The sequence below is a fragment of the Leishmania infantum genome, chromosome 13, assembly GCF_000002875.2.
Source record: "Leishmania infantum JPCM5 genome chromosome 13".
In the NCBI taxonomy this organism is placed as follows: Eukaryota; Euglenozoa; class Kinetoplastea; order Trypanosomatida; family Trypanosomatidae; genus Leishmania; species Leishmania infantum.
This window is the reverse complement of record NC_009397.2, coordinates 497380-515195: the sequence shown is the minus strand read 5'-3', so window position 1 is coordinate 515195 and position 17816 is coordinate 497380. Positions and strand designations below refer to the sequence as shown.

Sequence of the window (17816 nt, the reverse complement as noted above, 5' to 3'; positions counted from 1 at the left end):
GCCATGAGTTCGTATCGGCTCGGCGATGTTACTGTTGCGTTGCAGGTGTTACCTCCTCTCTCCTCCCTTCTCTTGCGCTCTCGACGTGGCGCACAGGAGTCGTTTTTGGAGGTGGAAAGTTCTCCGGACGACGTCATAATGTTGAGAGTAGTGAAGCTGAGGGTAATGGGGGGCATTCGAGGATTCAGCATAACATGGCTCCTGTGCTCTCTGCCGCTCTGTCGAACAGTAGCGTCTTTTACTCTTGTCTCTGGCTCTGCTCCATCCATCGCTACCACCGATTCTGTCCCTCTCTTCTTCTTCCCCTTCCCCCACAACGCTCAGGGAGCTTCGACACGAGACAAGCGAAAAACAAGCCCGAAGTGAACATTTAACGCGACGCATCGTCACGCTTGGGGATCGCAGCTGTCGCTCACGAGGACCGGATGCAGCTCAAACAACCTTTCCCTGTCCTCTGCAGCTGAGGCTGCTGACGGCCAGTGTAGTAGTTTTGTTGGTGTGTGTACGCGTGTGAGTGCATGGGAGAGAGATACTGGGCCCTTGTGTGCCTTGTAGTCTTTTCTTCAGCTTCATCGGCTCCCTGATGATGCCGACCACATTAGTGTGGTATCAGGGTTGCTGCCCGACCCTGGGTGGGGAAGCCAGAGCGATTGGCCGCTGCTGATGCTGGCGGCCGGGCTCTGGATGGGGCTGCGTCTGAACGACCTGCGGCAGCGTACACGCTTGCGCCATCTGTATGATGCGCAACTTGTGAGAGTGACTCGAACGTATCTATCCCCCAGTCTTCACTACGCACATTAGTGGGGGAAACCTGAGTGTCACCCTGAGAGGGGTGCACCGCGTGGCGAACGGCGAAATGGGAGCTGCTGTGCGGCGACCTGCGCAGCGGGCGGATGGTGGGTAGAGTTTGAGTCCAAAGCTGTGCTCAGGTGACTGAGTCGGCGCACTGCGGTACCGGGCGTGCCAACGGCTGCCTCGCGCGACGCGATGAGGCCTGTGACGGGTCGCGGGTGGGTGGGGCATAGTGGCGTTTGAATCGTGGTGTATGACAAAGAATGTACACACCTTGCAACAGAGCAATACAACTCCTTATCGACTCCATTGCGCTGCGGGTGCGTGGCGCCATCTCTTCTACTTTCCTCGCTCTCCGTTGTTCCACTTCCGCCTTTGGAAAAAAAGGAAAATAAACAGGCAGCACAAAAGGAGGAGGAGAGCGCCGATCCCTCAAGCTCAAGCATGATGTTCAACGAAGCAGCGGTCCCGTTCATTCAGACGGCGCGCGACAACGGGCTGCTGTTTGGTGGCAGCAATGTGCCAGCGATGATCGACTACACCAGTGAGCACAGAAAGAGCTATCACGTGCGCGGCTCCGTCTTCGAGGTGGCGCCGCACTTTGAGGTGCTGAACGGGATTGGGTATGGCGCGTACGGTGTCGTATGCGCTGCGGTAGACCTGCGTCTCGTCGCATCCAGCGTCTACTACAACGAGGCGATGCGCATCATCGAGGAAGGGGGTCGTATAGTCACGCGGCAACGTCGCGGTCACGACGCGCCTGTGTACTTCCGCACGCGTGCTGTGCTGGACGAAGCCGGGCGAGGTGGGCCAGTGCGAGTTCCGCACTTGTACTCGGAACCGTTCAAGCGCCGTGTGCTGGCGTGCGGGGGGGTGTCTCCGTTCGTCGCAATCAAGAAGGTGACGAAGGTGTTCGACGATCTTGTGGATGGGCGCCGCATCCTGCGAGAGATCAAGTTGCTGAGGTACCTGCAAGGGCATCCGAACATTGTGCGGTTGATGGAAGTTGGGCGCCCCCACGTCCCCACCGGTGCCTCGTCGTCCGCCGCGTTCGATGATATCTACCTAGTGACCGACCTCATGGACACAGACCTAGCTGCCCTGCTGAAGTCATCGCAGGAGATCGAGATGGACCAGTTCCGCTTTATCGCCTATCAGCTTATGAAGGTGTTGGTGTACGTGCACAGCAGCGGCGTCATCCACCGTGACCTGAAGCCGGGTAACATCCTTCTTAACGGCAACTGCGACATGAAGCTCTGCGACTTTGGCCTCTCCCGCGGCGGCGTTCCTGCTTGGCCGCATGAGAGCACTCTCACGGCAGTCGCGACCGCAGCCGAGTCGAGTGCCAAAGAACTTGAGGATTGGGGTCTATTCTGCTGGTCATCTTCCGCAGTCCGTGGGGCATCATCCGCCCCTCACGCCGCCAAGCAACCCCCGCTCTACAGCCTCACCGACTACGTTGTCACGCGCTACTACCGAGCCCCCGAGCTGCTCATCATGGGCCGCTACAACCACGCAATCGACATGTGGTCTGCCGGCTGCATCCTGGCCGAGATGCTGCTGCGCCGCCCTTTGTTCACCGGTGCCAACTACCTTTCCCAGCTGGCGTTGATTCTGGAGACGCCGGGGCTGCGTGGCGTCCCGCAGACGCCGGAGCAGGTTGCCGCGCTCTTCGAGGGTGGCGAAGAGGGCAAGCACTTTATCAACGACATCCTTTTTCGCAAAACTGCACGAGGGCGGGATTCGCTAACGCTGAGCAACCAGGTCCACTCGCAGGTCCTCTTCCACAGCACCCTCTTTGGCTTCAACGTGGACATTCCTATTAGTCTCGGCATATTGATTGCCAAGCTGCTCTCCTTCGATCCCCGAAAGCGGCCCACCGCCGTGGAGGCGCTGCGCGATCCGTTTTTCCGGCCACTGTATGACAGCAGAGATGAAATTCTTCGCTGCCCTGCATCCGACCCAAGCGTTGAACGAGAGGAAATCGATGACATCGCCGCCTACCAGAAAGCACACCCGTGCGTCGTGGTGGACGAGAGCCCTGTGTTCACGTGGGAGTTCGACCACCGCATCACGAGTGCGCAGGCGTTGCGCAGCCTCTTCGAGGAGGAGTGCCAGATCTCGCGCGACGTGCAGCAGCAGATTGAAAGACAGCAGCGTCCACGTTGATCTCCTGCAGTGTAGAAATGTAGCGAAAGAACGACACTGGAGAGAGACCCGTTCTCTGGCGCTTCAGACGGCGGCAGCGGTGGTGATGGTGCTCATTGAATTATGGAAGCACACGCAAGCTACCCCCCCCCTCTCCCTCTTATTCCCACCTCCGCACACCCGCGCCTACCTAGCAGCTCGCCACCACTGCGGTGTGCGTTGTGTACCGCACTTCGTTTCATATATTTTCGCGCGCTGATCTTGCTTGCCTGCTCTTCAGTACACTGACCCCTCCACCACACACAAACACACAGACATGTTCAAGCAGACCATATGAAAGCAATACGCGCAGCGTTCTTTTTCCTCTCCCGTCGAACGAACCCATAGCTTCAGCGTGACGGCTGGACCTGCTGTAGACGCTTTCTGTGTCCCCTCTTCATCGCACCGCCACTGGCTCTGAGAAGATCGCGGACAATGAAGGGGGGGATGCGAACTTGGAACAGTGTCGCGTGTGCGGTAGAGCTCTTGAATAGTGCACATCATAGTGCAGTCGTCAAGCGCTGTAAACCCCCATGATATCCGTTGCAGTGCATCCTCCTAGCGTCTTCTCTCTCCGTTCATGCGCCCTTCATCAAACTTGCTCTCCGGCGTCTCATCTCTCTCTTTTTTGACACGTTCCTCGTCCACGTGCGGACTTGCTCGCACCACCGCGTTACGCTGCCTGCCCCTTGTACGCAGCCGCACAACAGGAAAAGAACACACCGAAGTGGACGTGTGGGGGACGCATCTGCACACTGTGGAGGCAGCGGATCGAACCCTCTTCCCCTTCCCACCCTTGCTGAGCATCCCCGCGTTTGTGCCGGCTGGAGTGACACAGACGTAGACAGCCCGCGTTGGAATGTGTGGGTGCTTTTCTTTCGCGTAAACGGAAACAAAGGTCTGAGGCCCGGCAGCACGCGTCCGAGGTGCCGTTTCTCGCTACATCTGCTGCCTCGCTCTCCTCGTACTGGCGCTTTCTCCACACGCATTCGCACACACTCATACACGCATACATCACAGGCGCACACACATTCAGAGACAGGAGGAGGGAGAGAGCCGTTGTCACGGCACTTGTGCTGGCCACGGTCTTCGAATTGAGGAGCAAAACACCCCCATAAAAGGAAAGCGCAAAGTGGGGCACTCTTTCATCATCTCTGCAGTCGTCCCACGGGAAACCGGCAGTGCAATCTTTCTTTTCAATTTACAGAGACAGCGCAATGCTGCGCCGAAACGCCAGCCTAGTTGGTCAGCCGCCGAAGCTCGTCACGGCGGCGCTCAGCTGTGGCGCGCTCGTCCACCCGGTGTGCTACAATGCCACCTCCTCGGTACCTCCAAGGTACGTGACTGCTGTCGGCGCGGCGGCGCCTGCACCTGCGCAGCCGGCGAGTGGCTCGCCTGCCGTGTCGGCGCCGCAGCCACTGGCGATGAGGTCGTTCCCAGCGCGGCAGAACCCATTTGCGCCCACCCTGGTGGCGGATGACCCAAAGGTGCTGCTGGCCAAGGCGCAGTACTGCATCTTCACCCTCGCCTACGACCCCGCGCAGAAGCTTTATGCCGTCTACTCCGCCACGACAAACGAGGTGGCCGTCATGCAAGAGGAACTCCTATGGAAGGCCGCCATGTGGATCGACGAGCGCATCGGTGACGACTACATTGCTGGGCTCTTGTTTGGCAACGACGCCTCCACCGACGTGAAATCCGCCGCGACGCTGCTGAGCAACAAGACGATGAAGAGGCTGGTGCTAGCGCCGGACACATGGGGCATCACGTTCCTCGCCTTCAAAGCACAGCAGGAGGTCGTGAAGGGCGTGGACATGCCTCTCGGTCTCGAGCACGCTGCATTTCTGCTGACACAGCGGCAGTTCAACGCCACCACCGTCGATCCGCAGGTCTACGATGTGGGGGCCGGCGCGTACATGCCAGGCGACGTGCTGAAGTCGAACGGAGCAGCGCGCAGTGCCGTCATGGGCTGGGATGTGCTTCTCCACGTGCATCGCCGCTTTGGCACCCCTGGCAGTCGCAAGGCGCTGAATCCGGTGGAGCAGATTGTGCGGCGGGTCGTCAAGGCTGTGAACGTCTTCGTGGTGGACATCAATGTGCGGGTCGGCAAGGGCACCATCACGGAGGGGTACACGATGATTGTCACCATATTCGACTCACAACGGCGCTCTCAGTCGGTGCACATGATCCGCAGCTTAGCAGAGGAAACGGCGAAGCTGAACGCACTCACCACGCTCCTGTACGGCGAGGGCAGCTCATCCATTTCGCTGTTTGTGCCGACGGCCCGCACCAAGTCGTCGCAGCTTGTGGCGTTCGCGAGGACATGCCGCCCGAAGAGCCCGTTCTTCGTGGCGGAGGTTTCGAGCCTGGCGCCGTACTTTGGCGGGCACAACGTTGCGAAGGGGGTCAGTGAAGAGGAGGACCCGCGGGCGACGTGGAACCTCATCCGGCAAAACTGCTTCCCAGAGAATCACCTGCGTAAGGACGAGGAGAAGATGGATCGCTACCTTCACCGCGGCTTCACCGCGCTGGCTAACAAGCTCTTCTCGGAGCGACTGCACAAAGTCTCGCCAGCCATCATGAGCGCTGTGAACAGCATCCCTGCTCAGGAAGAATCTGCGACCGCCTTCAAGCGCCTGGAGGAGATGGCGGCGGAGGCGAAGAAGAACCCGGTGCCACAAATCACAACGGCCAGCTTCCTCAACAAGGTCAACATCAACGACGCGGAGGTCGTATTTGGGCTACAGCAGTGGCGTCGAAAAATCTACGAAGATCAAGGCCGTCTGGAGCGGGAGAAGAAAGCGCTGGATGGTCTGCGCCGGTACCTCATCGTGGATTTGGAGACGACCACGATACGGCGCTACAAGCGCGTCGCGAACCCGTTCACCAAGGAGAACTACGTCGTCTTGTCCGGCGCTCGCGACTACAAGGGGAACGTCTTCATGCCCAGGCGCTACTTTGATCGCAGCGTTGCCATGCGCTACGACGACCCGTCCGTGACAAGTCAAAACCACCTCGTCGAGAAGTCCTCCAAGGACTCGCTCTTTCTGCCGCCGCTGGACGAGTACGACGTCATTGTAGGCCACAACATCAAGTTCGATATGTTGCACATTTGGCGTGACGTCGAGTTTCGCAAGTTCCTGCGCCGCGGCGGCAAGATATGGGATACCATGTATGGCGAGTACCTCTTGACCGGACACGAGGTGAAGCTCGGGCACGGGGCAGGCCTGGAGGATGTGGCGAAGAGCTACGGCGGCCAAACGATGAAGCTGGATGCCGTGAAGCGGGCGTGGGCGGAGGGAAAAGAGACGTACGAGATTCCATACAGCATCCTCACCGAGTACCTCCACGGCGACCTCGAGAACACCGAGCTCATCTTCTGCAAGCACATGGAGCGAGCCCTCGAGCAGCGGCAGGTCATCATCTGCTGTGCGCGGATGGAAGGGCTGCTGTGTACGACGGAGATGGAGTACAACGGGCTCAAGACGAACGTCGACTTAGCGCAGCGACAGAGCAACGAACTGATGACAAAGGTGTCGGAGCTGCGCCGACAGCTAGAGGAGTCTATCCCGCACGAGATCCCGCACGACTGCCGCAAGTTCTTTAACTGGTCCTCCAATCAGCACCTCATCACGTTCTTCTTTGGCGGCAAGCTCACGCTGAGCACGAACGCGCGGGAGAGCAAGCCGCTCACGGGCGAACTATTCGCGCGCCACACCTTGTTCCTCCGCCCCGAGTACTTCCCGCCGTCGGCGTACCCAAATGGCGTCTTTCTGCGGCCGCCGGTGCACGTCCTCGGCATTGGCGACTGCGCGATCATGGCGGGTATGCCATCTGAGAAGGGCACACGCCTCTTCCGCGGTTACCTGGAGGCGTACATGCGGCAGGCAGGCTTCCGCAAGAGTTCATCAATTTTGGAGAGTTTGCGGCGAGATGCGACGACGGTGTCGCGGCTGAATGCCGACAAGCGCGGCGAGACGTCGGCTCTGGCTAACTTGCTGCCGCGGCGCCATCTCTTCCTCTTCGCTGCGCTGACACCGAGCGGCACCGAGGGCATCGCCAAGCTTTTCGTCAAAAACCCGATCAGCGGCGAATCTGTGACCATCACGGAGGGCGAAAAGGCGGAGCAGCTGGAGCGGTTTGTAATGGCGCAGGTGGCAAAGCACACGGAGATGATCATGCCCACCGATGACGACGCGTCGGTGAAGGACGCGGCATTCGCGGACGCGCATGTAACTATTCTAGCGCGCGACGCCGGCTTCTCTTTTATGCACTACATCCGCAGCGATGCGGGGCTGACTCGGTACATGGAGGCGCACGCGGGCTACCTTGACGCGGCGGACCCAAAGCTGCGCTACAACATCTCTCTTGCCGACACGGTCGCCATCTTAGCCTACTACAAGCACCAGTACGCGAGCGACCTGCACGCGACGCTAGGCGGCTCGAGGCGGAGAGGCAGCAGCAGCAGCGGCGGCGGCGTCGCCGCCGACTCGCTTGGGCCGGTCATCCCGCCAAAGGCGCTGCCGAAGGTGGGGAAGCGCAACAAGATGGGTATCGCTGAGGCCTTCAAGAAGGCGCTGCTGCAGGAATCCCTGATGAAGCCGGAGGAATGGTGCAACTACTACATCGAAATCTTTCTCCACATCGCCAACGCGGCCCTGCAGCATGAGGCGCTCTCGACTGAGTCGCCCAAACCGCGCAAGGGAAAGAAAGACGCAGCGCGCACCGACGACGACCTGCCGGTGCTGCTTCGGCAACGACGCGCCTTTGTCGGCTACTACAACTCGCTGCCCGATGCCGAGCGAAAGCGGCTGGCGCTCATGTGTCTGGTGGGCAAGACGACTTCCTCGGTGTACGACTGCTTCGCCATTCCGTGCGCCCACGATGACATCGTCAAGGTGAACATCAAGGGACGGCTGGCGCAGTACATCCCAAATGAACTGGAGGCGGAGCAGGTGATGCGCCGCTTCCGCAGCTCGACGACGCGCCAGTTGCAGGTCGGCGAAGACACCCTTAGTTACTTCAAGTCCAATCACAATGACAGCACCGCCAGTGTTATTCTTGAGCTGCGCGCGCTCGAGAAGCTGATTGGTACCTACTACGAGAGCACCGACGGCGGCACTGGAATGGTGTCGCTTGTGCACTCGACGGACAGCTGCATCCACCACGAGCTGATCCACAACAAGACGAACACCGGACGCCTGGCGAGTGCGAACCCGAACTGCCAGAACATTCCAAAGGAGGACAAGTCGAGCTTGCGCGATATGTTCATCAGCCGCTTCGGTGACAAGGGCATGTGCATCGAGGCGGACTATTCACAGCTGGAGGTCGTTGCGCTCGCTGTGCTCGCATCCGACGAGCAGATGCTTGAAGACTTGCGGAACAACGTGGACTTCCACTGCAAGCGTGTGACGATGATGCGGCCAGATCTCAAGTACACAGATGTGCTGCAGCGTGCCAAAAAGATCAAGGAGCCGGAGTTTGTGAAGCTGCGGCAGCAGGCGAAGATATTCTCCTTCCAGCGGCAGTACGGTGCCGGCGTGCGAATGCTGAGCCAAAGCACCGGGCTCACCCAGGACCAGGTCCGCATGCTTATCGAGAAGGAGAACGAGACGTACCGCGGCGTTGAGGTGTTCAACAAGATGGTAACCTTATCGGCGAACAGCTACGATGCGTCGCTGCAGAATGGCGTGCGCAACGTTCGCGGCCACCAGTTCTTCAAGGGCATGTTCCCAGTGTTGACGGGGAGCCGTTACGTTTTCACGGAGTCGGACGTCCCCGAGGGAATGCTGCGCGAGCGGGACGTGGTGCGCAAGTCGACGAACTTCTCCCCCACCCACCTCAAGAACTACCCAGTGCAGGGCTTCGCTGGCGAGATCGTCCAGGTGATGCTCGGGGTGCTGTGGCGGCACTTCCTCGCCAACAATAATTACAACGGCCTTGCGGTGCTCACGAACACGGTGCACGACTGCGTGTGGGTGGACTGCCATGTCTCCGTGTACCGGCAGGTGGCAAAGGATGTGGAGCTCATCATGGACGGAGCGCGGACCGTGCTCAACGCCTTGTACCCCGAGATGCAGGTGACCGTGGATTTCCCGTGCGATGTGGTGGCTGGAGAGAGCATGGGGGCGCTGCGGCCCATCATGGAGGAAACAACGCTCTAGACACTCCTCCCCATTCTCTTTTGCGTGGGCACCGCTACCTTGTGTTTTCCGTGCGCACGATGCTCCCCCCTCTCTCTTCATCATTCGAGGATGCCCGCCGCTTATAGGTGGCGTTGGGGGTGGGGCTCCGTGCTGGCTGTGGCGCCAGGAAAGGCGAATGGAGAGGGTGGCAGCTGCGTTGTGGGTACCAATTCGGTAGTGGAGCCTCTCTACTGCACGTTGGTATATCCACACAAAACGCCCTCGCGAGTAGAGTCCGCGCTCCTGTGTTTAGACAGACCGTCGTGTATCGGGTAGGGCGTTTGAGCGCGGCATACTTCCCTGTCTGTCTGCCTGTGTGGGCGTGCGCGCATGAAGAGATGGACATGCCGAAGGTGCGCTTGACGAGTAACAGAGAAGACAACGAAATAAGGATAGGTCATAGATTGAATGTGCCGTCGCAGACACACCTTCTCTGCGCGTGTGTGCGCAGGCGAACACTTTGCTGAGTGATATGCACACACACACACACACACACGTTCATCCCATAGACAGAAACGGGTGGGCGAGAAGCGGGTGTTTGCGCATTTTCCGCCGCTTCTCCTTTCCTTCTGATCCTTGATGCTTTGCCGGTCCCTGCATCCCCATCTTCTGCAGAGGAGGGTGAGCGAAGTACGCCTCCTCATTCTTCATGCTGCGCTTCAACAATTGAAAAGAAGAGAGGTTGTTGCCAAGAAGCGTGAGAGTTGGGGTGTTCTGCAGAGGAGAGACATATCGCCTTCTGGTGAGCATCTCATTTTTTTCTCTCTTGCTATATCCGTTGTTCGTAAAGACGCGGGTGTGCGTGTGTGTCTCGTCGGAGACGCTTCTGCGTCTTCATGAATGAGAGAAACGTGTTTGTCGATGTGCAACCATCGTCGACGTCAACAGTCGACCGCTGAGGCACGCAGCTGTAGTTGTTTCTCTCTTGGCGCTTCCCCCCTTTTTACAACGCATCCACGCACACATAGACAGGCACGCTCACTGAAGCAAGGCGACCCGTCTCTTCGCTGAATGGAGTTGGCCACCTCAAGCTTCTGGCTGCACAATGACTCCTTCTATCCTCTGTCTCTTTCTTTACACTCTGTGCCCTTCTTTCCGCCTGGCTTTCTCATCTCGTTCGGCACAACACATCCACACACATATGCTGCCGCTGCATCTCACCGCTGCGACAACCGTGAAAACGATAACGGCACCCCGCGCGCACTGCTCTTCTGAATGGCATCGCACCAATGAACGTGCCGGCGGCTCATGCGTCATATCAGCCCCTCCTCAATACCACATCTGTTGTCGGTCTTTTTTTGTGCCTGTTTCCTCGCTTCGCCTTTGTCGTCGCTTCATCAGCAACCCTCCTCTGCCCCCTGCCCCGTGCCTCCCCCCTCTCTCTGCGCGTGCGTGTGTGTTCGTGTGTATCGGCTACCCTCCTCTCTCCCTGTTGAGGGAACATATTGAGACACACGGCCACTCACGCAGAGATACGCAGACACACATACGTAGCATCGCGCCTGCGTTCACGTGCGAGGGAGATTACGAGTGTGCGTGTTTGCTGTGTCGTATCCCCCCTCCCGCTTCTCTCTTGTTTTTTTTGTATGAGCCCTGCAGCCTATCCTCCTCACCGTCCCTCCTCCGGCCCGCCTGTCTTCATTTGCCACACGAGCGCGTTACGATCACGACAAGCACTACTTGAAAGCCTCTTCTTAGTTCTTTTTTTTCGCTTCTCCTTTTTTTTTGCGCATCTTTCCCTGTTCTCTGTCTGCGTCTCTCTGTGTGTGTCTCTCTCGTGTATCCGCCTACGGCATTTTTCATGTACCTTCGCCCTTCCCCCGCTCACTCCCTCCGCTCTCTCGCCGCCGTTGCCACTTTTGCGCTGTTTTCTCGTCTGAGGGGGCTCCACCTCTACCCCTTTGTTTCGTCATTGGTGCGCTGCTAAATCGAGGTTAGGGTGAAGAGGACAGGGCGCGTGGGTTGCTGTTTGCTTGCTCCTCGCTCTGATCTTCTCGCCTTCATACCTTCCCGCCGTCCACGGTTGTCTTGTCGGACGCAACAGTACAGAAGGACGAGCAGCGCAAACAAAGGTACTCCGCACACGCACACGCGCAAGAGTTGCACACGAGAAAGTCATGTTGTATTTCTTCGCCGCTGTTCTCTGTGCCGTCAGCGCACTGCTACTGTTGAACCGAGCGCTCTCGCGGCTGCGGTGGAGCCCGGCGCGCACGTCGTACGACTACGATGTCATCATTGTTGGTGGCAGTATCACGGGCCCGGTGCTGGCCAAGGCGCTTTCGGATCAGGGTCGAAAGGTGCTGATGGTGGAACGGACGCTTTTCACTAAGCCGGACCGCATCGTCGGTGAGCTGCTGCAGCCTGGCGGTCTGAACGCGCTGAAAGAGGTGGGCATGAAGGAGTGCGCCGAGACTATTGGCATGCCCTGCCGTGGCTACGTGGTGGTAGACCATAAGGGCAATCATGTGGAGCTGCCCTACCGCAAGGGCGCCTCGGGAGTGTCCTTCCACTTCGGCGACTTTGTGCAGAGTCTGCGCTCGCACGTCTTCCACAAGTGCAAGGCGAATGTTACGATGATCGAGGGCACCGTCAACAACATCTTGACGGAGGGCCTCTCCTTCGGCGAGCGCGCCTACGGCGTCGAGTACACGGTAGCGGAGAAGTATGAGGTGCCAGCCAATCCGTTCCGCGAGGACCCGCCCAAGGCCAACCGCGTGGCCCCGACGGTGCGCAAGGTTGCCACGGCACCGCTAGTTGTCATGTGCGATGGTGGCATGTCCAAGTGGAAAAGCCGCTACCAGCACTACACCCCTGCCTACGACTACCACTCGCACTTTATTGGCCTCGTGCTCAAGACGGTGCGTCTGCCCAAGGAGCAGCGCGGGGCGGTCTTCCTCGGCAAGACGGGCCCGATTCTGTCATACCGCCTGGACGACAACGAACTGCGCTTACTGGTGGACTACAACAAGCCCATATTGCCCAGCCTCGAGAAGCAGAGCGAGTGGCTCATCCAGGACGTGGCGCCGCGCCTGCCGGAGAACATGCGCGAAGAGTTTGTTCGGGTATCAAAAGACACAAAGAGTCTGCGCAGCATGCCTATGGCGCGCTATCCGCCTGCGTTTCCCTCCATCAAGGGCTACGTTGGCATCGGCGACCATGCCAACCAACGGCACCCGCTGACGGGCGGTGGCATGACGTGCTGCTTCCGCGACGCAATTCGCCTGGCAAACAGCTTGAATGGTATCCAGTCACTGCGCTCCGTCAACCAGGAGGAGATGGCCGCCATCGAGGACAAGATGCAGGCCGCCATTTTGAACTATGCGCGCTACCGCTACACCCACAGTTGCTGCATCAATCTACTGTCGTGGGCTCTTTACTCCGTCCTCAGCAGCCCAGCCTTGCGGGACGCGAGCTTAGACTACTTTTTGTGCGGTGGGAACTGCGTGACGGGCCCGATGGATCTGCTAGCGGGCCTCGACCCGAACGTAGGCAACCTCTTCTTTCACTACTGCTGCGTGATGCTGCACGGCGTCGCTAACGTAATGATGAGGACGGGTGCGTACAGCGAAGCTGGCAAACAGCTGTCCAACTCGGAGAAGCTGACCAACGTCGCCTCCTTCTTCGTGGACTGGGAGCGCATAAAGCATGCGGCGTATCTGCTGGGCAAGTCGACGAAGATCGCGCTTCCGCTGGCGAAGAACGAGTTCTACTCTATGTGGCGCTTCGTCGATCCCACGAGCCCACTGGCCAACATCTCCAAGAGCATCAAGACGATGGTCTACACGAGGCAGTTCAACGGCAAACAACGCAAGCCTGTTGGCCTCTGAGCCGCACACGTTACTGTGGGGGTGTCCGCTCCCTTCTCACGCGCTCATGTTTCTGTGACGGATTATGTGTAAGATTGAGAGCGTGCGCACGTACGGGCTCTTGGTAGGGACCTGCGAGCAGGAATAGAGGAGATGATGCGCAACTTTGGTAAATGACGCAAGACTCTCTCCTCTAAGCTTTTTCGCTCACTTACCTTCTTTCGAACATCTCTGCACGCGTCGCGCGCCGCTCTCCCTGATCTTCTTCCTTAACGTTTTTTTTTCTATTTCCCCCCATCGTCTCTCTGAAGGTACTTCTCGCCATCCCCCTCTCCAATCAGCCTGTGTGCCAGCTCTTCTCTCCCGTCCCCGTGAAGGCTGATGAGTTTGTACATATGTGTACATGTGCACGTGTGTGTGTGTCCTTCGTGAGTTTTGTCCGCAAAGGTGCAAGGAGAGACGTGCCTGCATCTTGTGTTTCTTCTTTCGAACAGTATCCCCCTTTCGGGTGGAAGCAGAGGTGGTGGGAGAAGCGGTGCCTTGTCTCTCTTGGTTTACGGCTTCGCGACTATGCACACACACACATATATATATAGACCGTTCCCTGCCTCTCCTCCATCCCTCCGAATCCACAAACGCACGCACCCTGGACCGCCGCTTCTGCTCACTGACGCGCCGCCGCTCGTGCGCGCACAAACATGAATGCTAGACCCCCTTTTCTCTCTCTTGTGATGGTTGAAAAGATGGAAAGAGGGGAGAACACGTGCGAAAAAAGAGGCCACGCATGGAAAGGCGCGCACCCAGAGAGTCCCCCCACACACGCACATGCGCAGCTGCTAAAGCACGAGAACGCTCTGTGCAGGCGAGAAAAACGAGGCAAAGTTGATGAACATTACACGAGAGGGTGACTGCGCGAAGACCACCCTCTCCCTGACATCTTCGACTCCTTCCTCTCCTGTGCTCCCCCTCCACATCTCTCCCGGTATATGTATGTGTGTATGCGTGCATACTTTCATGCCAGAGAGAGGGGCAAGAGGGAGGAGGAGTGAGAAAGTGTGCACACTTCTTTGAAGAACAAGCCCGCTGATGCCCGAACCCTTCGCATCCTTTCAGCTAAGACTCTGCACGAGCCCTCGTGCGGGTGATCAGGAGACGAGTTTGCCTTAAAACGTCTCTTCTGCCCATGTCAGTTACCACATTCGAACAGCCCTGTGCAGCGGTGCTGCTCTCTGCCTTGTTGTACGTGCACGTGTGTCTATCACGGTATTGCGGCAGACACCGCAATACCGTGAATGATTCGCACGTTGTCCATGTGCTGCCCTGCACCCCCTTCCTCCCACTCCGCCTCTAACGTGCACCATCTCTCCCCTCCCCTTCTTTCCTTTTGTGTGATGCTGTCCTTCTCTCCGCGTGCGCCTGTGGATCGTCGCACCCTCCTCTCCGCAGCTGGCGCTCTGCCACACGCACGCAACTCTCCTTCGTGGACTGAACCCCTACGGGCTGTGGAACTTTGCGACGACACAGGCACACACATACACAGGGCGCCACGCATGGCCGTACCGCTCGCACACCCGAACGCGCGAAACCCGTTTCTGACTTCTCTTTCTTCGGATTGTATACACACACGCATTCACTGACTGATACTCATCGTCTTCTCCCCTGAGCGTTGCCATCGCGCTCTCGCGCGCGTATTTCCACGCTGGTGGATACATTGTCTCATTTCTCTTGTATTTTTCAACCTCTCCTCGAAGGCTCTGTCCGGCAGGCGTCTGAGAGCACCTTGACGAGTTGCATCGCTGTGGCTCTGCATAACGCCGTGTGCATATAGGTTGCAGAGGGCCGGCGCTCAACGTACCCACAGCTGTCCTCTACCGGTGAATTTCATTTTGTTTTTACCTTTGAACCTTGAAACAAGGGCTTGAGCAGCTCTCACGTCAAGGATGGAGTCGCAGCTGAAGCAGCTGCTTGTTCAGGGCGGGCTGGAGCACACGGTGCAGGGCTTCGTCGACGGCGGCGTCACCTCTGTCCAGCAGCTAAAGCAGCTCACCATGCAGGACTATCACTCCGTCGGCGTTATCGTCATGACGGACCGTCGGAAGCTCTTCGAGCTCATCCAGTTTCTGAAGCGTGATCGGGCGAACGGCAGCGGCGGCGGCATGACACCTGCAGCACCGGTGGCGTCGACGGGCCCCAAGTCGCCGCCCCCGGCGACGGAGCCGGCGTCGCGCGTGCAGGCCGCCATTCAGGCCCCCGCGTTGCCCGCCCGCATCCCTACGCCGTTGCGCCGTGCGACCCCGACGGAAGCGATGCAGCGACGCGAGCGGGAAAGGGTGGCCGAGCAGCCGCGGCCGATGTCGGCGCAGCGCCGTGACCCCAACACAGACGACGGCGAAAACGCCGTCCGCCCTGCCGCTGCGCCGGCAAAGCCGGTTTCACGCCCGGTGAGCCGCGTTGGAGCGTCTTCCCCCTCACCATTCGGCCGGCGCGCAACCGGTGAAGGCGGTAATGCTCAGCGGCGTCGTGCCAGCCGAATCACCGTGGTCATTCGCAAGCGCCCCCTGAATGCTAGCGAGCAAGCCGACGGCCTCTACGACATTCTCGCCACGGACCCGGACAACAACCACATCATTACGCTGCTGGAGCCACGCCAAAAGGTAGATCTCACCCGCTACATCGAAAAGCACCGCTTCACCTACGACAAGGTTATGGATGACCGAAAGACCAACCGGGACGTATATGAGGAAGCCTGCAAGCCGTTGATCGAGACGGTGTTTGAGGGCGGGTGCGCGACGTGCTTTGCTTACGGTCAGACGGGTAGCGGTAAGACATACACCATGCTAGGTAAGGACAAGCAGGAGGGCTTGTACCTGATGGCGGCCAAGGACCTCTGGTCGCGGCTGAGTCGCGGCATGGGCATCAACGTCTCTTTCTTCGAGATCTACGGCGGCAAGCTGTACGACTTGCTGAACGAGCGCGAGCGGTTGGCGTGTAGGGAGGATAGCCGCGGCGTCATTAACGTCTGCGGCCTGACCGAGCACCGCGTCGACAGCACCGACCACCTCATGGAGATCATCGACTATGGCAACACCATCCGTGCGGCGGGATCCACTGGCATGAATGCCGACTCCTCGCGCTCGCACGCCATTCTGCACATCACCATTGTGAATGAGAAGAACCGCTTCTTCGGCCGCTTCACTTTCATCGATCTTGCCGGCTCTGAGCGCGGCGCTGACACGCTGGATAGCGACCGCACCACGCGGCTGGAGGGGGCGGAGATCAATAAGTCTCTATTTGCCCTCAAGGAGTGCATCCGCGCGCTAGACCAGAATCACCGCCACATTCCGTTTCGCGGGTCTAAGCTGACGGCGGTGCTTCGTGACTGCTTCATGGGCAACAGCCGCACGGTGATGATCGGCAACATCAGCCCCGCCAGCGGCAGCTGCGAGCACACACTCAACACGCTGCGCTACGCCGACCGTGTCAAGGAGCTCAAGAAGGACAAGTCCAGCCACAGCGCAGCGGAGGAGATTATGATGGGGCAGATGCCTACGGAGCACGTCGAAACCGTCGGCATCTCCGGCTCCTTCGCGCAACGTCGCGCGAAGGAGCGTGTGATCACGAGCTCGCGCTCCTCCAGCCAGACACGCACTCGCGAGCCCGGAACGCCAAACCAGAAGATGGTCAACAGCTTTCATCGACACGGAGACGATAGCTCCGACAACACCCTTCGGTCCAACCGCAGCTTCGGCTCGCGCCCCGTCACCAGCAGCTCCCCGCAGAAGAAGTCCTACCACCGCCCGACCCCGACCCACAGTCGCGGCCCGAGTGGCATGTCTTCGGCGATGCCCACGCCTATGGGCGATGACTCACGGTACGACAGCGGCGACAGCCTCGACGCCGAGGAGGACAACCTGATCCTGGCACACCGCCATCACATCGACTGCATGATGGAGCTCCTGAAAGATGAGATGACGCAACTGAACGCTGCCGAGAACCCGGAGAACTCGATGAGTGGGTATTGCAGGCGTGTCGACGCCATTCTCTCCTCACAGGTGCGCCGCATCGAGGAACTGCGCCGGCAGCTTGATCAGTACACCCGCCATGCTGGTGCCGCTGGGCGCCGCTGATCAGGTCACCGGTGCGTTGTGAGTGGGGGACTTGAACAGTGCTATGCACAAGGTCGGCGGGATCACCGCGGCTGCCCAACCGGGTACGTGTCCTCGACAATGTTTCCTTGTACTACTTCGGGCATGATCCGTGATCATGTACGTGGGACATCTCTCCCAGCTCTCCTAACCTTTTTTTTCCTTCTTGGTGCGCTCGTCTTGTCATGCACGCAGCGCATCGCCACGTGCGCGTCTGCGGTGCGAGGGAGAGAAAGGACAAGCACCGATGGGAATGTGTGAGGGAGAGGGGTGCTCTAGTCTGTCGTCGCCCTACCTTCTTTTCCCCCTACGCACACATACGCACGCCATCTGATGGCGCAGATGGAGCGCCTTGCTGGCTGAGCGATGCTGAGCGACGGCTCCTCCTTTTCTGTTTATCTTAATTTTGCCTCGATGTGTGTCTTCTCTTTCGTATGTTTGGTTCCCTTTGTGTCGTGTCACCCATCTCTCTCTCTCTCTCGTTCTCTGACTCTCACTCTTGCCTCTCTCGTGATGGCGGCTGGTGCATGTCAGTGTTTTGTGTGTGTGTGTGTGTCAATGGTGTAGACGTGACAGCGTGTGCGCGCGCTTTCGCCCTTTTCTGTGACGGCGCTACGCTCTCTCAAGTTCCTCCGCACCCCCTCCCCCTCCCCACTCACCATGTTTCATGGCCTCTCGTACCGCTGCATCCCTTCCCCTAC

At 58.9% G+C, this 17816-nt stretch overlaps 4 protein-coding genes across 4 annotated transcripts; all 4 read left to right on the top strand.

Annotated features, from left to right (window-relative positions):
* Positions 1–1236: 1236 nt before the first annotated feature.
* Positions 1237–2961, top strand: LINJ_13_1380 (putative mitogen-activated protein kinase 7; the record flags this gene model as incomplete). The annotated part of the gene is made up of 1 exon (XM_001464146.2): positions 1237–2961. One exon carries the CDS (start codon positions 1237–1239, stop codon positions 2959–2961), a length of 1725 nt encoding a protein of 574 aa, XP_001464183.2.
* Positions 2962–4403: 1442 nt separating this feature from the next.
* On the top strand, positions 4404–9143 carry LINJ_13_1370 (putative mitochondrial DNA polymerase I protein D; the record flags this gene model as incomplete). The annotated part of the gene is made up of 1 exon (XM_001464145.2): positions 4404–9143. One exon carries the CDS (start codon positions 4404–4406, stop codon positions 9141–9143), a length of 4740 nt encoding a protein of 1579 aa, XP_001464182.2.
* Positions 9144–11281: 2138 nt separating this feature from the next.
* LINJ_13_1360 (squalene monooxygenase-like protein) lies at positions 11282–12991 on the top strand (the record flags this gene model as incomplete). Its single annotated transcript, XM_001464144.1, has 1 exon — positions 11282–12991. One exon carries the CDS (start codon positions 11282–11284, stop codon positions 12989–12991), a length of 1710 nt encoding a protein of 569 aa, XP_001464181.1.
* Positions 12992–14910: 1919 nt separating this feature from the next.
* LINJ_13_1350 (putative MCAK-like kinesin) lies at positions 14911–17097 on the top strand (the record flags this gene model as incomplete). Its single annotated transcript, XM_001464143.1, has 1 exon — positions 14911–17097. One exon carries the CDS (start codon positions 14911–14913, stop codon positions 17095–17097), a length of 2187 nt encoding a protein of 728 aa, XP_001464180.1.
* Between the last annotated feature and the right edge of the window lie 719 nt (positions 17098–17816).